At 34.2% G+C, this 19,529-nt stretch overlaps 2 protein-coding genes and 1 non-coding gene across 3 annotated transcripts; all 3 read left to right on the top strand.

Moving 5' to 3' along the window:
- Positions 1-400: 400 nt before the first annotated feature.
- On the top strand, positions 401-474 carry TRNAN-GUU (transfer RNA asparagine (anticodon GUU)). Its single transcript has one exon. It is a non-coding gene; the product is annotated as a tRNA-Asn (tRNA).
- A 1,389-nt stretch (positions 475-1,863) lies between these two features.
- Positions 1,864-9,039, top strand: LOC133283951 (serine hydroxymethyltransferase, mitochondrial-like). The gene is made up of 16 exons (XM_061480885.1): positions 1,864-2,020; positions 2,164-2,214; positions 2,388-2,474; positions 2,648-2,769; positions 2,935-3,011; positions 3,649-3,773; positions 4,129-4,221; positions 5,500-5,592; positions 5,718-5,915; positions 6,087-6,191; positions 6,797-6,862; positions 6,993-7,070; positions 7,338-7,449; positions 7,530-7,640; positions 7,779-7,949; positions 8,772-9,039. The coding sequence occupies exons 1-15, from the start codon at positions 1,931-1,933 to the stop codon at positions 7,925-7,927; spliced, it is 1,557 nt and encodes a 518-aa protein (XP_061336869.1). The 5' UTR covers positions 1,864-1,930; the 3' UTR covers positions 7,928-7,949; positions 8,772-9,039.
- Positions 9,040-9,326: 287 nt separating this feature from the next.
- On the top strand, positions 9,327-18,550 carry LOC133283975 (probable cytosolic oligopeptidase A). Its single transcript, XM_061480909.1, has 17 exons — positions 9,327-10,370; positions 10,485-10,652; positions 10,906-11,029; positions 11,484-11,560; positions 11,988-12,131; positions 12,222-12,452; positions 12,516-12,606; positions 12,899-13,020; positions 13,806-13,913; positions 14,003-14,248; positions 15,098-15,243; positions 15,704-15,821; positions 16,556-16,715; positions 16,804-16,835; positions 17,050-17,115; positions 18,116-18,187; positions 18,346-18,550. Exons 1-17 carry the CDS (start codon positions 9,972-9,974, stop codon positions 18,430-18,432), a joined length of 2,391 nt encoding a protein of 796 aa, XP_061336893.1. The 5' UTR covers positions 9,327-9,971; the 3' UTR covers positions 18,433-18,550.
- The last annotated feature ends 979 nt before the right edge of the window (positions 18,551-19,529 follow it).

Raw genomic sequence — 19,529 nt, 5'->3', positions numbered from 1 at the left:
GTACTATACATGTCTCTTTTGATACCAGAAAAAGGAAACTGTTTTTAATTTTTATAACTAAAATATTTTATGAATTATTTGAATTGCTTTTGGCAGATACAGCTGATAGAGAAAAGAAAGAAAAATTTAATTAAGTTCAATTGGATGAATCAAATTAGAGTGTGTGTGTGTTTTTTTTACTGTATCCAATAAATTACACGAAGATCAAATTATAACATGTTATTTAGGATGGATAAATTAGTTTATGAATTTTATAGATATAAAAGATAATGGGTAAACAATTAAAATTTTCCATAAATTAGCTTTTAATAAAATAAAATAAAAAACATCAAAATAAGCCTTGAACACGGCTTTCAATTAGTCGTTCTATTTATAATTTAATTCGCTCCTTCTTAGCCAAGCTGGAATAGCTCAGTTGGTTAGAGCGTGTGGCTGTTAACCACAAGGTCGGAGGTTCAACCCCTCCTTCTAGCGAATATTAATTTTTTCTTCTTCCTTATTTATTGATTTGCCTGGCTCTGGTGTAGCCCAACTTAGGATTCATTTTATTATTTTCATGGATAAAGGCCCATGTTCTGAATTTAGATTTACACATGGGCTTAGCCCCAACTTAAATGGTGCTGCTCTTTACTAAGGGTCTAAGATTTTGAATGGAAGACTATTCTAAATGTTATTTTCTTTTAGCCGTTCTGTGTATTTTTGGGCAACGTACAAGTAAGATTTCATTCTAATTTTAGTTTTTTCAAGTAGAATGACTAATTAAATCAAATAATTGAGAAAAATACTGACACAAAAAGGAATTTCAATTATTTAAGAATGTGTAATCTTCAACAATCAAATATTCAACTCTTTTTATTTATTTGGGGCAGACTTGAGGATTGGAAGGAAGTATGTAATATATTGAATAAACACTATTTTATATGCATACTTTGAGCATGTGATCGCATACGCTGGACTCGTTGTTGATGCTTGATACTCTCCCACAAAATAACACAAAAGTTGGTAAAATGTCCTCACTCGTAAGAGAAACAGTACAAACATTTGGTGGCAACATCTGTTTCAACTTTTAAGCATTCTGAATTACCCCTATCAACTTGAAAATGCAAAGGGCCACTTTGTGGCCAAGAAATGGTGGTTGCGGATAGGACTTTCATGGTCTGCTTTAGTTGCCAATACACATCTTAAATTTCGAACACAATTATTATTATCATTTTTAATTTATTTGATAGAGTCAGGGACAATATTATCACACAGAAATGAACTTCTATGATGTGTGTGCACAAACTCAAATGCCTGGTCTTGACGTCTAGCAATTGTTTTTCACCAGTTTCTCATTCAAAATGATTAAAAACTCAATAATAAATCTAACTTAAGCGCATTACCTCATTTCCCAAAGCCTTGTCATAAACTAATACTCAAATGGTAAAATTTAAAATTTAGAGGATTTGGATACTCTCATGAAAAGTGATTATATAGTTATGTTATCTGATCAATTAATGATAAGATAAGAAAAGAAAAATATAAAATTTTTAAATAAGTAATTATGATCAAATAACATGATTATATAATTATTTTTTTATATGAGAGTATCCAAATTCAAATTTTTGTAAAATAATAATTGCATTCATGGTTAACATTTAGGAAAAAGTGTTTGTCATTTTAAATGACATAAAATTATGTCATTTTAGGAGAGATAACGTTTAATACACACAACACAATTTGGATTAACTTATCTTTATGATACTTTTTTAGACTATTATCTAACTATATATAATGTGATGCTAAAAATAGATTAAAATTAAAATTTTATCTTCAACCGCGGAACAACGAGTGAATCATCAACAGCCACCAAACCTTAATTAACAAAACGACCGAAACTATAATTCAAGGAACTCACAACACACACACACACTCTGTGTCTGTCTCTAAGATGGCAATGGCAATGGCACTTCGCAGGCTTTCATCTTCCATCGACAAGCCTTTACGTCCTCTCTTCAATGCTGGCTCTGTTTACTACAAGGTCCACTCTCTTCTTTACAAATCAAATCCCAATTATATATATTTGCGAACCTTATTCACCATTTCCATTCAATTTCTTCTATGCTTCCTCGTACCTTAACCGCTTACCTAGGATTCCTTGTCATTTTTTGTTTGTTAATGTAGTCCTCTTTGCCTGATGAAGCTGTCTACGACAAAGAGAAATCTCGTGTTACGGTAAGTTAATTATAAATAATATCATCACTTATATTTCACGTTTCATGCAAAAAAAAGAAAAAAGAAAAAAAGAAGAAGGAAAGAAACTTATGGATTTGATGCTTGTGATGCGAAGCTCGTTCACATATATTAGTTATTCATGATGTTTTCGTTTGAGAATATTGCCTTTGCAGTGGCCAAAGCAATTGAATGCTCCACTTGAGGTTGTTGATCCTGAGATTGCTGATATAATTGAGCTTGAGAAAGCCAGACAATGGAAGGTATACTTTTCAGTGTCAAAATAATTCTCTACCTGTTTGAGTTTGTGTTAAAATATATATTTGATATAGTTGGGGTGGTGATGCATGATATGAAACTCAGTTCCCCTTAGAATTTTGTAAAAATTTTGCTTTTCATCTTACAGAAGACTTAAGTTGTTTTTCTTTTGGTTAAGGGGCTGGAACTGATACCCTCAGAAAATTTCACTTCTGTCTCTGTGATGCAAGCTGTTGGTTCTGTCATGACAAACAAGTACAGTGAAGGATATCCCGGTGCAAGATATTATGGGGGAAATGAGTATGTCAGTCTTTCGCTTTCTGTGTGTGCTTGTATTGATAATTCATGGATCTGGAAGCCAATAGATAATTAGATATAGTATTAGACTATTAGCATCTTGGATTTTATTCTTGGAGTACCCAATTGGATCCAATTCAAAAGATTGTGGATATTTTTTTATTTCAGGTTTATTGACATGGCAGAAACACTATGCCAGAAGCGTGCTCTGGAAGCATTTCGGTTGGATCCTGCTAAATGGGGAGGTAAGCTCACATGACAAACTTATCAGTAAGAAAAAAATGTCATGTTATTTTTGGCTAGATTTACTTTTTTTCCAGCTTGTTGGTAGTTGGTTGTTGCTTTGTCGTTAGCAGATGTAAATAACCAATTCAACCCAAAAGTTTAAGCTGTTGGGAGAGGTTACATTAATAATTTTATATATCTCAACACGCCCCCTCACACGAGAGCCCACTGGACTTGAAGGATGGACAATGCACAGACCCACCTACCTGTGCGAAGAAAGAAATTCCACTAGAAAGAAAAAGAAAGTGGGGGGCGGTAAGGATCAAACCCGGTACACCGAGGCTTTGATACCATGTAAAGAACCAATTCAACCCAAAAACTTAAGCTTTTGGGTGAGGTTACATTAATGATTTTATATATCTCAACAATACATATCTTTTGTTTGGGCTTCATTTCAGCTTTAGAGTCATATTACTTTTTCACAGAAATCTGAATCAGCAATGGACATGCTAAGAGACTAAGGGTTAAAGTCTCCCATGTACTTTGCTTGTTAAAATTTAAAATTATCTTCCATGAGCTTTTCTGAAATTCAATAGATTTTTAAAAAGTATTAAATGTTAAGTTTGCTCATATGTTGTTGTTACCCTTAATTTGCAGTGAATGTGCAACCTTTGTCTGGTTCTCCCGCAAATTTTCACGTTTATACTGCGTTGCTTAAACCACATGATAGAATCATGGCACTTGATCTTCCTCATGGAGGCCATCTTTCTCATGGATACCAGGTATTATGAACTTCCATCATTCATTTCCTGTTATAAATAAATCTATAATAGATTTATGGCTTATTGCTCATTGTTGACATGTTTATGAGAATTTCTTCTGAGATTAGCTACAAATGACATTGTAGTCGTTTATGAAAAATTAAGCTTGTTTACTATGTATTCATATTTCTATTACCGGGACATTGTTTTAATTATTGACAGCGTAATTTATTAGAATCAATTAAGACTGTTTACATTTTCTAGACAAGTTTATGCCTTATTTCTTTATTTTTTCTTTTTATCCCCTCTCATTTCACACTCTCTTCCGTTTAATTATCCTGATAAAAAATTAATAATTACTACTTTCACTGTGCAGACTGACACCAAAAAGATATCTGCAGTCTCTATATATTTTGAAACAATGCCATATAGATTGGATGAAAGTACTGGATTCATTGACTATGACCAGGTATCTTTGCAGTTTCTTTTATCATGGTCATGCTCCTTTTTTCAATAATCCTCATTTATGGATTAGCTTCTTGGGCACATTTAACTTGATCATACTAAGTTTCCTCTTGACGACTGGCTCTTAGAATTAAGATATTCACATGATATACATGCGGTGAGTTCAGTTACATGCTCATGCATATAAATTGAAGAATTCAACAGCTATAGGGTTTAACGACATCACATGTAATTATCAATAACTTTTTTTTCCCGATGGTCTAAAGTGCTCAAAATCAAGTTCTGACAAATGCTAACTAGAACCAACTAAAACGATGTTTCTTTCACTTACATTGACAGTAATGTCATTCCTCTTTGTCGTTATCATTTAATGAACTTCCTTGTAGCTTAAAGGTTAGAAATGAAGATAATCATTTAATCTGGTAGCCGGAGAAATGATGATTGTAGATTCGCCACTCTGTAAAGAATGTACACTATTCACTTTCTACGCTTTTAGCAAGGTTACGAATAATGCTTAAAGATGATATTTCTGTTGCCATAAATCCCCTTTGATATTTTGTCTTGTTTATGTCTAAAGAACTAATTTAACACAAAAGTTTAGCCTGGTGGGTGAGGGTCTTTTTAATGGTTTATATTATACTCTAATACGCCCTCTCACACGAGAGTCCACTGGGATTGAAGGGTGGATAATGCATAGGTTCACCTACCTGTGTTAAGAAACTCCACAAGACTTGATTAATTATTAATTAAATGGGGGAGGTGAGGATCGAACCGTAACACCGAGGCTATGATACCATGTAAAACACCAATTCAACCCAAAGGCCTAAGTTATTAGGTGAGACTACATTAATGGTTTTATATATCTCTAATACACCCCTTTACATGAGATCTCATTGAGTTTGAAAGGTGGATGATGCATTAGGCCCAGCCTACCTGTGCTAAGAAACTCCACAAACTTAATTAATCATTAATTACATGGTAGCGGTGAGGATTGAACCCGTGACACCAAGGCTCTGATACCATGTAAAGAACCAATTCAACTCAAAAGCTTAAGTTGGTGGGTGAGGGACTTTTTAATGATTTATATTATAATCTCACATTATGAAAGGCAATGGGAGTTGTTTTACTCCATATTTAAACAGTTAAATGATTCCAATTGCATCATTATCCAAACTGGTAGACAATTTCGTAAACTTACTTGATTTGTCCTCTCATTTTTAACCTTTTTGAGTTCAATTGAGAAAGCTTATTTCTCTAATAATCTATTACAATTGAAATGCAGTTGGAGAGTACGGCTACACTCTTTAGGCCAAAATTAATAGTTGCTGGAGCTAGTGCTTATGCACGTCTGTATGATTATGCACGCATACGTAAGGTAATGTATAAATGGCACAGAATGATAACAAAAATATAAATATATTGTCGTTCTTAGAATTGGTGGTTTTTAATTTGAATGGTTATCTGGAACACCCAAGGTTGAACTCATAAAGCATGTTACAGGTGTGTGATAAACAGAAAGCTGTGTTGTTGGCAGATATGGCACACATTAGTGGATTGGTTGCGGCTGGTGTTATCCCATCACCTTTTGATTATGCAGATGTAGTGACTACTACAACTCACAAGTCACTTCGTGGCCCACGTGGAGCTATGATCTTCTTCAGGAAGGGGGTAAAAGAAATTAACAAACAAGGAAAAGAGGTGCATTCCTGAACAAAATTCATTTGCCATTTTTGTGTACATTTGACTTTATACTCTGTCTCAAGTCTTGTTTTCATTATTTTAGCATGTTTTGCTTATTTGTACAAAATCTCCTGTAAATTTTTGGCGTAAGCCAAACATGCAACACTAATTATTCTTACTTATTTGAAGGTGTTGTATGACTATGAGGACAAAATCAATCAAGCTGTCTTCCCTGGACTGCAAGGTGGTCCTCACAATCACACTATTACTGGTTTAGCTGTTGCATTGAAGCAGGTACAAAAATAAAAAAGATAAAGGTGATCTTTATTTTACTGTTGTTTTACTTTTGAGAGACTGATGAAAGGGATCCGTGCCACTGTCTATTTTTTTTTTCTTGATATTGAGGTTTGTATATTGTATTTCAACTGCAGCAGACAATAAAATGGATATGTAGTAGGCTTTATCTTCATTATAGCCTATTAAGAAGATTTGTCTGAGGGGTTGATTTGGGGAGTGGCTTTGTTTTTGAGTGATACCAATTGGATTGTGCTTAAGTCTTAGGTTGGGGTGAACAAGTCTCAAGTCTGTAAAGAATCTTGGGATACACCACCCCAAAAGCTAGCTCAAAGGGTGGGAGTGCCCAAGGCCTTATAAAGGCCATATTAGTTGCCCATCCAATCAATGTGGGACTATATATCTCAACAAAGTCTAATGAGTGTAGGTTTGTAGCTTTAAAGCAAATTATAAATACTTGAAAGTTCTGGTTTTTTTTTTTTTGGGGTGGGGGGCGTGCTTAAATAGTTAATATTGAGAGAAGGTATGAGTTATGACTTATGATTTGAGCTGCATATTCATATTCATTAAGTATAGTATCTTTTGTTTTTCCTTGTTGGACTCAGGCTACCACTCCCGAATATAGAGCATATCAGGAGCAGGTTCTCAGTAATTGCTCAAAGTTTGCACAGGTACATATTTCAAAGGAGAACTTAACTGTCTCTTCTCGCAGATATTGGATCTTAAACCAACATAGGGGTTGGCCTCCTACCCAAACCAAAGAGATTAACACCTTGTATTTTAACATTAAATATGTTGCAGGCTCTGATTGGAATGGGCTATGAGCTTGTTTCTGGTGGAACTGAGAATCATCTAGTTTTGGTGAATTTGAAGAACAAGGTGATGCACAAATACTTTGACATTTCATATAATCATCATAAACTCTACTATGTTACGGCATCATAACATTCAATGCTAATTATTTGTGTTAGTCATAAAGTTAATATTTATTGTGGTGATTTAATGTGAGAGAAATTTTAAACACTCATAACCTTGTAAAAGGAATATAGTATACCATGTCAGATCCATAAAAGAAAGCTGAAATTTTTCATCTGAACAATAATATTAAAGTGAGACTAATGTTTATTTTCAAAAATCTTTGTTCAGGGTATTGATGGCTCCAGAGTTGAGAAGGTGTTGGAATCAGTTCATATTGCAGCAAATAAAAACACGGTTCCAGGCGATGTGTCTGCCATGGTTCCTGGTGGCATCAGGATGGGTACAGGCTCTTCATTGCTTTTATTTTTATTTTGATGTCATTATTCAATACTTGATCTTGATAGCTCTAGTTGATTTCAGGAACTCCTGCTCTTACTTCTAGGGGATTTGTTGAAGTGGATTTCGTTAAGGTAGCAGAGTTTTTTGATGCAGCTGTAAATTTGGCTGTGAAGATCAAGGCGGAAAGCAAAGGTTCATAAATCTTCAATATCCTTCCTTCCTGTGTTTGTCTTTACTTTTATCTGGACACCGCTGGTATAAGTTGCTATGGGGTTGTTGGGTGCTTAAATAAGCAAATATGTAGTTGATGATGATTTTTTTATTAATCAGGAACAAAATTGAAGGACTTCTTGGCCACAATTCAGTCATCTTCTTACTTCCAGTCAGAGATTGCAAAGCTTCGCCATGATGTTGAGGAGTACGCAAAACAATTTCCAACCATTGGTTTTGATAAAGCAACCATGAAGTACAGCAAATGAGAAAAGAAAATTTTCCATTTAGGTATGCACTTTTGTCAATCGTATCATGACTTTTTGACCCGGCTGTTAATATATTATGTTGATAAGGCATACAAATTAATTCATCGATAATCTCCCTCCTAAACTCCCATATGTTATCTGGCCTGGTCACCACTTGAGCACAGTAAAAAGTAAAATGCAATTGCTAATTCAAGAAAATCAGATTTGCTTTTTTATATCTTAATTCCTCAATTGTGTTGTACTATCTGTGTTGTTGCTTTGTATTCCAGAAGCTAGTAATGAATGAGCAAGGAAGTGATTAATAATTTTATGGCCTTGGACTAGATCGTGGTGCTTTTGACCTCAAACTAGACAAATGCACTCTTATAAAAAGCATCCTCCTTTTAAACTGTACAAATTTGAAGACATATGCGTTGTTTTCTGGTTTCTTCATTCTCATTAAATTTTTTCATTTCATTTTCCCGGTATTTGTTGGTTTTAATTTTACAAAAGAGGTAAATGAACATAACAGTGCAAGAAGTCCACCAGATTTAGCTTCATTATCCATCAAAAGTTTCTGTGCATTATAAATTTCATTTATTTGCCCCCTCAAAACTTCAATTCGTATAATAATAATTAAATAAAGAGAGATACAAAATGATACCAGTAATCTGTTATTAACCTTGGGGAGACCTTCTGAAGTGATATTTGAACATGAGATTTTGAATCCATTTTTCTTTCCCAAGGCATAAAAACTTGCATTTGACACTTCTGACTGAAAGATCAAGTTTCCTCAATCAGACCACACAAATTAACAAAATCGTAGTCTGGTATTCTCTCATGCATTCAGTTTGCTATGTGACAGTGGCAGGTAACACTCTGCTCTTATTGGCAAGCAATTCAAGGCGATCAGTTTTCCTGATTCCTGGAAGAGGAGCATAGCATATCAAAAATATTAGCCAAGATCCTTTATTTGTATGAATCTAGAAAAACTTGATCGAGAGATAACTTCGCGCAATGTATAGATACTTATGCAATTAAAGTTTAAAATAACCAAGTTTCTAAAACAGATGCTCGTTTGTCTCTACAGCCTTTGGTGTGATTACTAATATGATAAAAATTGCTGATATGAATTCTCTTACTTCGTATGATATTTCTATCTTTATTTTGTCAAGATCAGTGAGCAGTTATAGCAATTCCAATGACTCTATGGTATGCAACCTTACACGATGCAACATGCAGCATTATTGCTTTACTATATCCTGACTCGTTAAAAATGTGAAAAACTAACTCCCAAGGTAGCTCATATGGCAACTGAGCTCCAAGGGTTTTGCTTGAGTCAGGGGTTCAAATCCTGCTTCAAGCTTCTTGAAAAATCTTTGGAGGCCAGAGGATGTGTCTCCCTCCTCGAATGAGGGATTAGTCTCATCTTTCCTCCGGTAGCGAGAGATTAGTCTCATTCTTCCTCCGGTAGCGAAGGTCAATGCACCCGCTGTTCCAATGAGGGACTAGCCTACAAGGCCGTACCCCGAGGGCAAAGTGACCAGAAGAAGTTGAATGAGAATACCTCTATAGTTGTACTAAAAAAAAAGTAAATTCAATAAATTATAACCATTAGATTGACGAAAATCAACGGTGATTAGATTGGTTGTAAAGGTAGTAAACTTTTTTTGGTGGTAAGTATATCCTTTCCAAAAAAAATTAAAAAATGTGAAAAACTAAGTCATTTCAGAGACAAGTTGGAAAAACCAAAACAGATAAGCGGCATCACACCAATCCAAAGCTGAAAAAAATCCTCATCAGTCATCACCATAGCATATTTTGGAATCCAAGCAAAATTAAGATTACTAAACTTGAAAAAAAATAAAAAATAAAAGTTAATTGCTTTTCTGAAAAAATGTATTTGATGTTTAAAAAAAATAAAAAATCTCAATACCTTATACCGATTCATAGAATTATAAAAATGACATATTACTCAAAAAGTAAAAACATAAGTATCTACATCAAAGATATTTCATGTTCCTGACCAAAAAAACATACTAAACAGATAAAGAACCTTTTCAAAATGAGACACGGAGTTCTGGTTAGTGCCCTTCTTATAGCAAACATGCTCATGGCTACACGCCTTACCCGCACTCTTACACTCTCTTGTTCCATTCCCCCACTCCTAAAGCGCACTTCTCATTCCATTTTTCACCCCAAACAATTCTCTAAATCCCGTCCCTGTCCCCTCTGGTCCTCTTCCTTCTCCTTCTGCCTTGAAGCACTTCACAAGTCCACTTCCCCTTCCTTCGCTTGCGCTTGCGCTTGCTCTTCTTCCCTCTCTGCTCCGTCCATGGCTGCTTCCGCGATCGACGACCTCGTCGAAGCCAACCCTCTTCTAAAGGACTTCGAGTTCCCGCCATTCGATGTTGTCGAACCCAAACACGTGCGACCCGGCATTCGCACCCTCCTCAAAAAGCTGGTAACAAGTTCTCACCTTTCGTCTCGTTTCGGGTTCTTCCTTGGATTTGGGTTAATGGGTCTTGGTTGATTAGGTCTTTGCGGGTTGTTTGCTTGATTTTTTGTTTTTTTGTAGGAAGGTGAGTTGGAAGAACTGGAACGCACCGTGGAACCTTCATGGCCAAAGTTGGTTGAACCGTTGGAGAAGATTGTAGACCGGTTGTCTGTTGTTTGGGGCATTGTCAATCATTTTAAGTCCGTTAAGGATAGTTCTGAGCTCCGTTCTGCCATTGAAGATGTGCAGGTATTTTCTTTTTCTTTTTCTTTTTTGGGTGTTTTTGTTTCTGTGCATTTGGGGTGTAGTGTGAAACTTTATAGGAATTCGTTTATTTGCTACACTTTTAACATATGAGCCATATTGCAAGATGTTATTCTGTTGTTTGGCCCTCTATTTAATATATTTTCTTTTGGTTTTGGTCATCTATAGTGTAATTTATCTTTTGAATTATGAGTGCAGTAATTTTGTTGCACTAACAAGGCTTACTTTTTGTTTGCAGGCAGAAAAAGTTAAGTTTCAGCTTAGATTGGGTCAAAGCAAACCTATTTATAATGCATTCAAAGCCATTCAAGAGTCTCCTGAATGGCAGAGACTTAGTGATGCTCGCAGACGCATAGTTGAAAGTAAGTTACTATGCTGTTCTTGTGATGTGATTTTTTGTATTGGCATGTTATTTTCTTATACTAAGTAGCTTCAATTGCTCTGGATTACATACGGATGCTGCTTCTCTGCTTCTAGATTTTTTTTTTTGATTAGATGGAGAAATGTGAAAGATGCTGGGTGTGTAGTTGGTGTAAATTTTTCTGATTTATGGATCCACTCTTTTACTAATTTGATGCTGGGCTTCTAAGTATAAGAGAGAGATGTTCTGTGTTCTACTTTTTGGTGTTTGACTTGTAATATGGAATATCTGTGTGACTTAGTCTTACCTGTTGTTGAAAAAATTCTATACTCATGAAGTCATACTAAATCGTAAACTGGTGTTCCACTTACCGTTCACTTGACTTAAACAAATTTATTGTTTGGGAATTGTCATTTTACATTTACCAAGTAAGAATTGTACTTGTTCCTTTGCAGGCCAAATAAAGGAGGCGGTTCTTAATGGTGTTTCTCTTGAAGATGATAAAAGAGAACAGTTTAACAAAATTGAACAGGTTTGCGTTTTTTAACAACTAAAAACAACCATAAATGGTGGCTATTATTAGTGCATGTTATTTGATTTCCATCATTTATAGTGATTATGTACTATGCTTTAGTTTATATCTCTATCTGTTTTATGGAAGCAACCAAGCCTCTCTTTTCTCAGACAAGGGAAAATGAGATCATGGGTTTGTAATTATACATACTTTGAAATTTGAATGTTTGTGACTTACAAATAAAAAGGATAAAAGGATAAGCAACATGGACAGGTAAAATTCTGTTGAAATTCAAAATTTTGAAAATCAGAAAGGAGCTATTTGCAACAGCTTGAAATCCCAATTTATTAACAATATATGTCACTGAGGGATTTTGCTCAAAATCCGTACTCCAAATTATACCAAATGTTGTAATGGGGTTATGATTGAATGATACCATTCATAGGAGCTGGAAAGGTTATCACAAAAGTTTGGGGACAATGTTCTGGATGCAACAAAGAAATTTGAAAAGCTGATTACTGATAAGAAAGAGATTGAAGGATTACCTGCTACTGCTCTTGGGTTGGCTGCACAAAGTGCAGTGTCCAAGGTATATCATGTTGACATGTTATGATACTATTCTCAAGTTATGACAATCAGCTATCTTTTTGAATTTAGATTTCTTGATTGGTAAATGCAGGGGCATGAAAATGCCACAGCTGAGAACGGGCCATGGGTAATTACATTGGATGCTCCGAGTTTTATTGCTGTTATGCAACATGCTCGCAACCGTTCTTTGCGCGAGGAAGTCTACCGTGCATATATAGCACGTGCATCTAGTGGAGATTTGGATAATACAGAAATAATTGAGCAAATTTTAAAGCTTAGGTTGGAAAAGGCCAAGCTTCTCAACTACAATAACTATGCTGAGGTATGATTCTTTTGTTATAAAGAATACAATCCTATTTTAGGTTGCTGATGTATAATCTATCAGGTTAGCATGGCAACCAAAATGGCAACTGTTGATAAGGCAGAAGAACTTCTAGAAAAGCTTCGAAGAGCTTCGTGGGATGCTGCAGTGCAAGGTAGTATATAAGATGTGTTCCTGATTTAGTGTTTGCATAAGGCTTCAAATTATATTTAGTTTTTTCATTAGTTATGTATGGGAAAATGCATGGTATATAGACTTTCTAGAGTTGGCCCTTTATTGTCTTTGAATATTCCAAAATAGCAACAAATAGATGTCTTTTTGGTAGGATTCCAAATAATCAACACTTAATAGTTCTGACGTATACCCTATATGTGATTGTGGGTGTGTGTGTGTGTGTCCTCCTTTAATTGACAATAACTTAGGTTTTGCATCTTTCTTCCTTGCAGATATCGAAGACCTTAAGATTTTCTCCAGAAGTCAGGGTGCACTGGAAGCAGATGATTTGAAACATTGGGACATTAGCTTTTGGAGTGAGAGGCTTCGTGAGTCAAAATATGACATTAATGAGGTTGCTCTCTCCCATTTTCTCTCTTTCACTCATTCACAGTTATCATTTAGGAAAAGACACTATAAGAACATGAGGTTTGAGTTTTGGCAATTAACTATTTGACAAGACGATAAAGAAATTTAGAATGATCAGAAGAAAGATTAATTTCCATTCCACATAATATAATATTTAATAAGCCATTCATGTATAGAATTATTGTAGTCAGTAGTTTTATACAACTATTTCATTAGCTGTTGAATTGTGATAATTTATGGTGAACTTGTTGGCCCTTATTATAGAAAAATTACAGGAATTTATCATAAGTATGCAAAATATTTTGTGACATTTGGTTGAATGTTGTAAATATCCTATGGATACTCGGGCTTTAAAATGTGAATCATACAGGCCCCATGCAATTAAAATAATTTTTCATTTCTAAAGTTTGTAATTACTACCAAGAAGGTTCTCATACTTTGTTTTCCATATTTTTGTTCCTACATATGAATTTTATTTTTTTTGCTACTTGTGTAAACATTTTATGTTCTCTAACACTGCACTACGACATATTTTATTAAAGGGAAAGTTTCATAATTTGGTTCATTCTTCATCAGCCACGTAGGAGTTTCTTCCTCTCACAGTCCCACCCTCTAATTATATTGTTTGCTAATCCTTGTTCATTCCATTGACTAATGTACCAACTGTTTCAAGATTTTATTGCTTTTAATAATATGTCAGTCTTTCTCTTTTGATATCAAAACTTTTAATCTGCCTTGGAAAGCTCAGACTTCTGTTACTGTGTCTCATAGGAAGAACTGCGTCCATTTTTCTCTCTGCCAAAGGTTATGGATGGACTCTTTAGCCTTGCAAAAACACTTTTTGGCATTGAAATTGAGGCAGCTGATGGTCTAGCTCCGGTAACACTGAGTTACCTTTGTTCAGCTATGGCGCTTGTACTGAGTAGCATCTGTTTTAAACTTTCTGATACATGATTATTGTTATTCAGGTTTGGAATAATGATGTCAAGTTCTTTCGCGTTAAAGATTCTTCAGGTAGTCCAATTGCGTATTTTTATTTTGATCCTTATAGCCGTCCTTCTGAAAAAAGGCAAGGTGCATGGATGGATGAAGTTGTTGCTCGTAGTCGTGTATTATCACGTGATGGTACCTCAGCAAGGTTGCCTGTTGCCCACATGGTATGCAATCAAACCCCTCCAGTAGGAAACAAGCCAAGTCTAATGACGTTCCGAGAGGTAACCTCAGTTTACTTGATGTATTTATCTATCTCATATTTTTTAGCTATCATTATCTATGCAATAAAAAAGAGCTGGTTGGGCTATGCTAATGGGAACACTAATTGCCACTGGTAGTGTCTGCGTCTGGTTTTGATCTCAATCCTTGCAAATTTTAGACTGAGTCAAAGACCACTAGAACAATTGTGTAAGAATGGTATTTATTAATGGGGTTCTGTGTTTTAATATTTGGTTTGAATGCATGAATGATCTCTCACTATTTTTCGAATTGACTGTATTCTAGGACATATTTTGAATTTTTGATATGAAGACATTTCTTGCTTAGATTCCTCTTAATTATGATGTATTGGACTGTGTAATAAATTCAGTTTGGGCAGTGGACAGCCTTACTTGGGAAGATCCAGCTCTTTGGTGCGAGTGTGAACTGTGAAGTGTGAAGTCAATTATGTAAAAGATTTTAACCTGAATGAAACATATCAAGATTTACAACAGTTTAAAATTCTACACTATATCTTAATAACTGTGCTATCAAAGTTTTCATAGATTAGTAAGTTAAAGAAAAGAAAAGAAAAGAAAAAACCCTGTATGGAGTTATTCACAGTTTGATAAGTTGAAGGGGTTGAGTTGTTGAGTTTTGAATCACATGGGGGTTTTCTGAAATTGAACTATAGTTGACGGTAGTTTCTTACATTTTGGCATAATAAAATTGATTGATCACTAAGGCATGATATAGCAACTGAGATACAATAATTCTTAATGTGCAGAATGAGTTGCAGTTACTAATTTGTTTACTGAGTATGTATTCTTAATGGTTCACGAACTATCCTTTTGTCTTTCCCTTTTTCTCAGGTTGAGACTGTCTTCCATGAATTTGGCCATGCACTTCAACACATGCTTACTAAGCAAGATGAGGGTCTTGTTGCTGGTATTAGAGGGATAGAGTGGGATGCTGTTGAGTTGCCTTCTCAATTTATGGAAAACTGGTGTTACCATAGGTAAGTATGAGTATATGTCCATGTGAGGTTCATACCCTTGTCTTACATGGATGTTATGTTCAGCCTTCTTTTTTGTCATAACTCATAACCAGAGTGAAGAATGAACTTTGTATGTTATAACTGTATATTATTAGCTTCATCCTCTTTTGATTAAGTCTCTTGAATAATTTTTGACATATATGTTTTGTAAAATCTGATTGTTTCCAATTATCCTTTGTCCCTGAGGCATCAATGATGCATGCTCTTGGTTTTATGTTCAACATTTCAACTTCTTCCCATTTTATCCCTATACGGCACTTGGAAATTATTGGGCTTGTTTGATTTGAGTGATCTTATCCATTTTAAAGCCTTATATGAGGCGAATTTTCGCACATTAATATCTTTTGTATATAAAATAACATTATGATTTTTTAACCAGAGTATCATGCATTCATATTTAAGGCATTTTTTGTTGCTTTAGAGAGACTTTAATGGGCATTGCAAAGCATTTTGAAAATGGGGAGAGTCTCCCTGAAGATGTATATTTGAAGCTTGTTGCTGCTAGGACTTATCGAGCTGGCTCTCTAAGTCTTCGACAGGTCAGTTTATGTATTGGATAATTATTCCTTTCTGTATTTTTATTTAAATTAGCTTATCAATTTATGTTTTTCTCACGTTCACAATGTCATATGGTTTATGTGCAATATAAGTGGAAATATATAAAGAGGGCAAGCCTAGAGCAGTGATAAAATTGTTCATTTGTGATTAAAAGATCACGAGTTCAAATCCGGGAAACAGCCTCTTTGCAAATATGCAAGAGTATAGTTGCGTACAAGGATTGTCCTCATCTCATCCTCGCTAGTCGGGGTTCAAGGAGGAGTGGTTTTATAAGGGGAAATATATACTTCATTTCAAGTTTTGAACTTTGTTATGAGATAACTATTTTGTTCTTGTGGGTTTGGAGTAGGCTAAGCAGTCTGCATTAGTATTGGTACTCTGTGGTTCTCCCCGTCTCTTATTCCATAATGGCTTTACTCGGTGATCCCAAAATTTTGTCTTTGCAGCTTGTTCAAGAAGGATGTAATGAAACTGATTTAAGATGCTGTTAATTCTTATTATATTTTTTGGTATAATTGCATTTCTTCATACAAGCTTTTTTCTTGGGTTCTATTATTCTTAAGTGAACTGAAGTAACTTGTCTGTGAGGCTTCAATATTCTATTAAGTGAACCTACTTTTTATGCTGATTCTGACCTTTCTTTCTTGTGTTTTGTATTTTATGTTTTAAATACATGATTAGCCTTGTAATCTATATCTGTCAATATGATTTGCAGATAAAATTCGCAAGTGTAGATCTGGAACTTCATACAAAATATGTTCCAGGGGGACCAGAATCCATATATGATGTTGACCGCAGAGTTTCTGAGAAAACTCAAGTGATTCCTCCATTACCAGAGGACAGGTTCCTTTGCAGCTTTAGTCATATATTTGCAGGTTTGTTGTGCCTCTTATATCTCTTTGTAATTATGCAAAGTATATTGACAAAACTGATTTTATTTTTTCTGGATTTTGTATTTGTTAGGTGGATATGCAGCTGGATACTATAGCTACAAGGTATATTCTATACTGCTTTAATAATGATGGACATTTCTTTCCCAGTTTTGTTAGGCTTGTCCACTTTTCTTTTCTGGTTTTGGTAGGTTCGCCCCCTGCTTTTGTTTTCCACTTTTACCCTCCCTATTCCCCTACAGAACTTCTCATGTCCCTCCAACAAAGGAAAAAGAAAAAAACTAATTTATATCTTACGGTGAATTTATCTGTTGTGCAGTGGGCTGAGGTGCTGTCTGCAGATGCTTTCTCTGCATTTGAGGATGCTGGATTGGATAACGGCAAGGTATATTTGATTAAAAAAAAAAAAACTGTAAATAAGGATTGGCTTTACTGTTTAAGAACTTGATTTTGTGTTTGATCTTCAAAATCCCCTATTTTTCATAATTATTTATAATTGAATAAAAAAGTAGCTTATGTTCTTTTATCACCTAATACTTTTTCAAGATTTTAACAATCATTTTTGTCCCACAATGATTGTGTTGACATTAATTTTGTCCTTGAAAGATAAGTAACATCAATGTAGTTCTTGAGAGATGGAAAGTGATATCAGTTTAGTCCCTCAATAATAAAAAAATGATTTCAATATAATCTCTCAATTATAGAAAATTGACATCAATTTTAGTCCTTCAATAATCGAAAATAACATTAATTTAGTCCCCAAAGGATGATTTTGATGTTACTTTTCTTGTTTGAGGGACCAAATTGATGTTACTTATCTTTGAAATTAGTTGAGTTTTGCTGTCTTGGAAGTGTTGTTAACAGTCTTGAAATTTAAGTGCTTGTGAGTTCTAGTGGTTTGGATTTAGGGTAGTATTGGTTTGAATTTTCCCAGGATGGTTTAAAAAGGAGATTATTTTGCCATTTGAAAAGTGATAATTTCAAGCAATAAGTGGCTCTGTTCAGCCTGTTGTCCCACATTTAATTTAACTTGGTTTATAAGTTTATTATACTTTATATTTTTGCCTCCCCTTACCCTCAACTTTCTTTTTCCTCAACTGGTGATGATCTTGCAAACTCAAACTATTTTTTGAATGGTTTAATATTTATTATTAGGGAAAATATTTTCTCATGTCGTAGGAGAGTTGTTTTCTTCTACTATTGACCCTTCGATTTGTGTGCAATATTTTCTTTTGCTTTTTTATTTTTTTAATAGATGTGGGCCCCGCGTAAGATGTGTCTACAATATGAGAAAATTTTCTCCTACTGCATGAGAAAATCGAAACCCTTATTATAATTACCAAACATGTTACGTGTTTGATTTTGATGATTGTGTGTTTACACAGGCTGTTAAAGAAACTGGACACAAGTTCCGGGAGACCATTCTTGCTCTTGGAGGTGGCAAGGCACCACTGGAGGTAAGAAATACATCAGAACAACACCCCTTCACTCCATTATTCATGTTTTTTTTTTTTTGCATTTTGTTAATAGAAGAAATATGGCTAAGTTATGTGGAGTAAGCATCTTTTATGTTTATATCAAGTAGTGAACATGTAATGCTGATTGATGTATGCAGGTCTTTGTGCAATTCCGTGGGCGAGAACCAACACCAGATGCATTGCTCAGGCACAATGGCCTATTATCAGTTGCAGCTTCAGGATAGAGTTGGCCACACTATTATTTTCAAATGAGTGTGTGACTCAACTTTCTAGATATAATAATATGGATACATTTAAAATTAATTTTACTTTACAACATTTAAAGGAATTTATATTTTTAAATCAGTGATTTTGCTATTAGCTTTTTTTTTTTTTTTTTAGCAATCAATTCTTTCATCATTTGATCAAACCAACACTTCTCACCCACGTTCCTAAAATAATACATAGAAAATTGGGAAAGTTGCGTTCTAACAACTGATTCCTTGCCTTCACGTCTTGCTCAAGTGGGGGATGGATGGGTGACTAATCGTAGGTGGGTGTGGGTGGATGATCTAACTTCAGGAAACTGTCTTTTTGTAATATATTTTCGTTGAAAAAATATCTTTAATTTTTAAAATATGACGTTGATTAATTTTTAAGATATAATTAAAATTAAAATATAAAATTAAAAAAATGTCATTGAAATTTAAAAAAAAAAATGTTTTAAGAATTCTTGAAAAATTACATTTACACGCATAATTCTGAATCAAATTTTATGTTTATATTCTCTTCTCTTTTGATAGGAAAAGGTCTAACCTCGAATTTGTTTTATTTTCACAAATATGCTACATTCCAGAAACAAAATTGCTATATTAAAAGTCTTGGAAGTCATTGTACAGACTTTGATACTTGATAATGTCAAATACACAAGTTGAGCTAAGCAGGAAATTGAAATTGAAAAGAGAAACATTATCAATTATGATTATCAAAATATAAAAAATATTCAACCCTCCTTAATAACAATTTTAAACATTTTTTATATGGTGTTGATTAATCCTAAGAATATAATTAAAACAAACATAAAATTATGAAAATGTTCTAGAATTAAAAACAACGTATAAAAACACGAGTTGATCTCATATTTTATTTAATATGATTATATTATGTAAAAAAATTATAATTATACAAAAATGAATCAATAGTGATACAGAAAAGAGAAAAAAATATTGTAATAGATAATTATAAAATCAGCATTCTTATTTCACTCTTATATGATTAGGACTTAGAATTCTCTTACATTACATAATTATGTTAAATAATATATAAGATGATCTATTTTCAT

The sequence above is a fragment of the Gastrolobium bilobum genome, unplaced genomic scaffold (genome assembly GCF_033153095.1).
Source record: "Gastrolobium bilobum isolate Gb01-03AN ecotype WA unplaced genomic scaffold, APGP_CSIRO_Gbil_v1 utg1266, whole genome shotgun sequence".
Lineage (NCBI taxonomy): Eukaryota > Viridiplantae > Streptophyta > Magnoliopsida > Fabales > Fabaceae > Gastrolobium > Gastrolobium bilobum.
The sequence above is the reverse complement of the archived record's forward strand: the minus strand, read 5'-3'. Positions and strand labels throughout refer to the sequence as shown.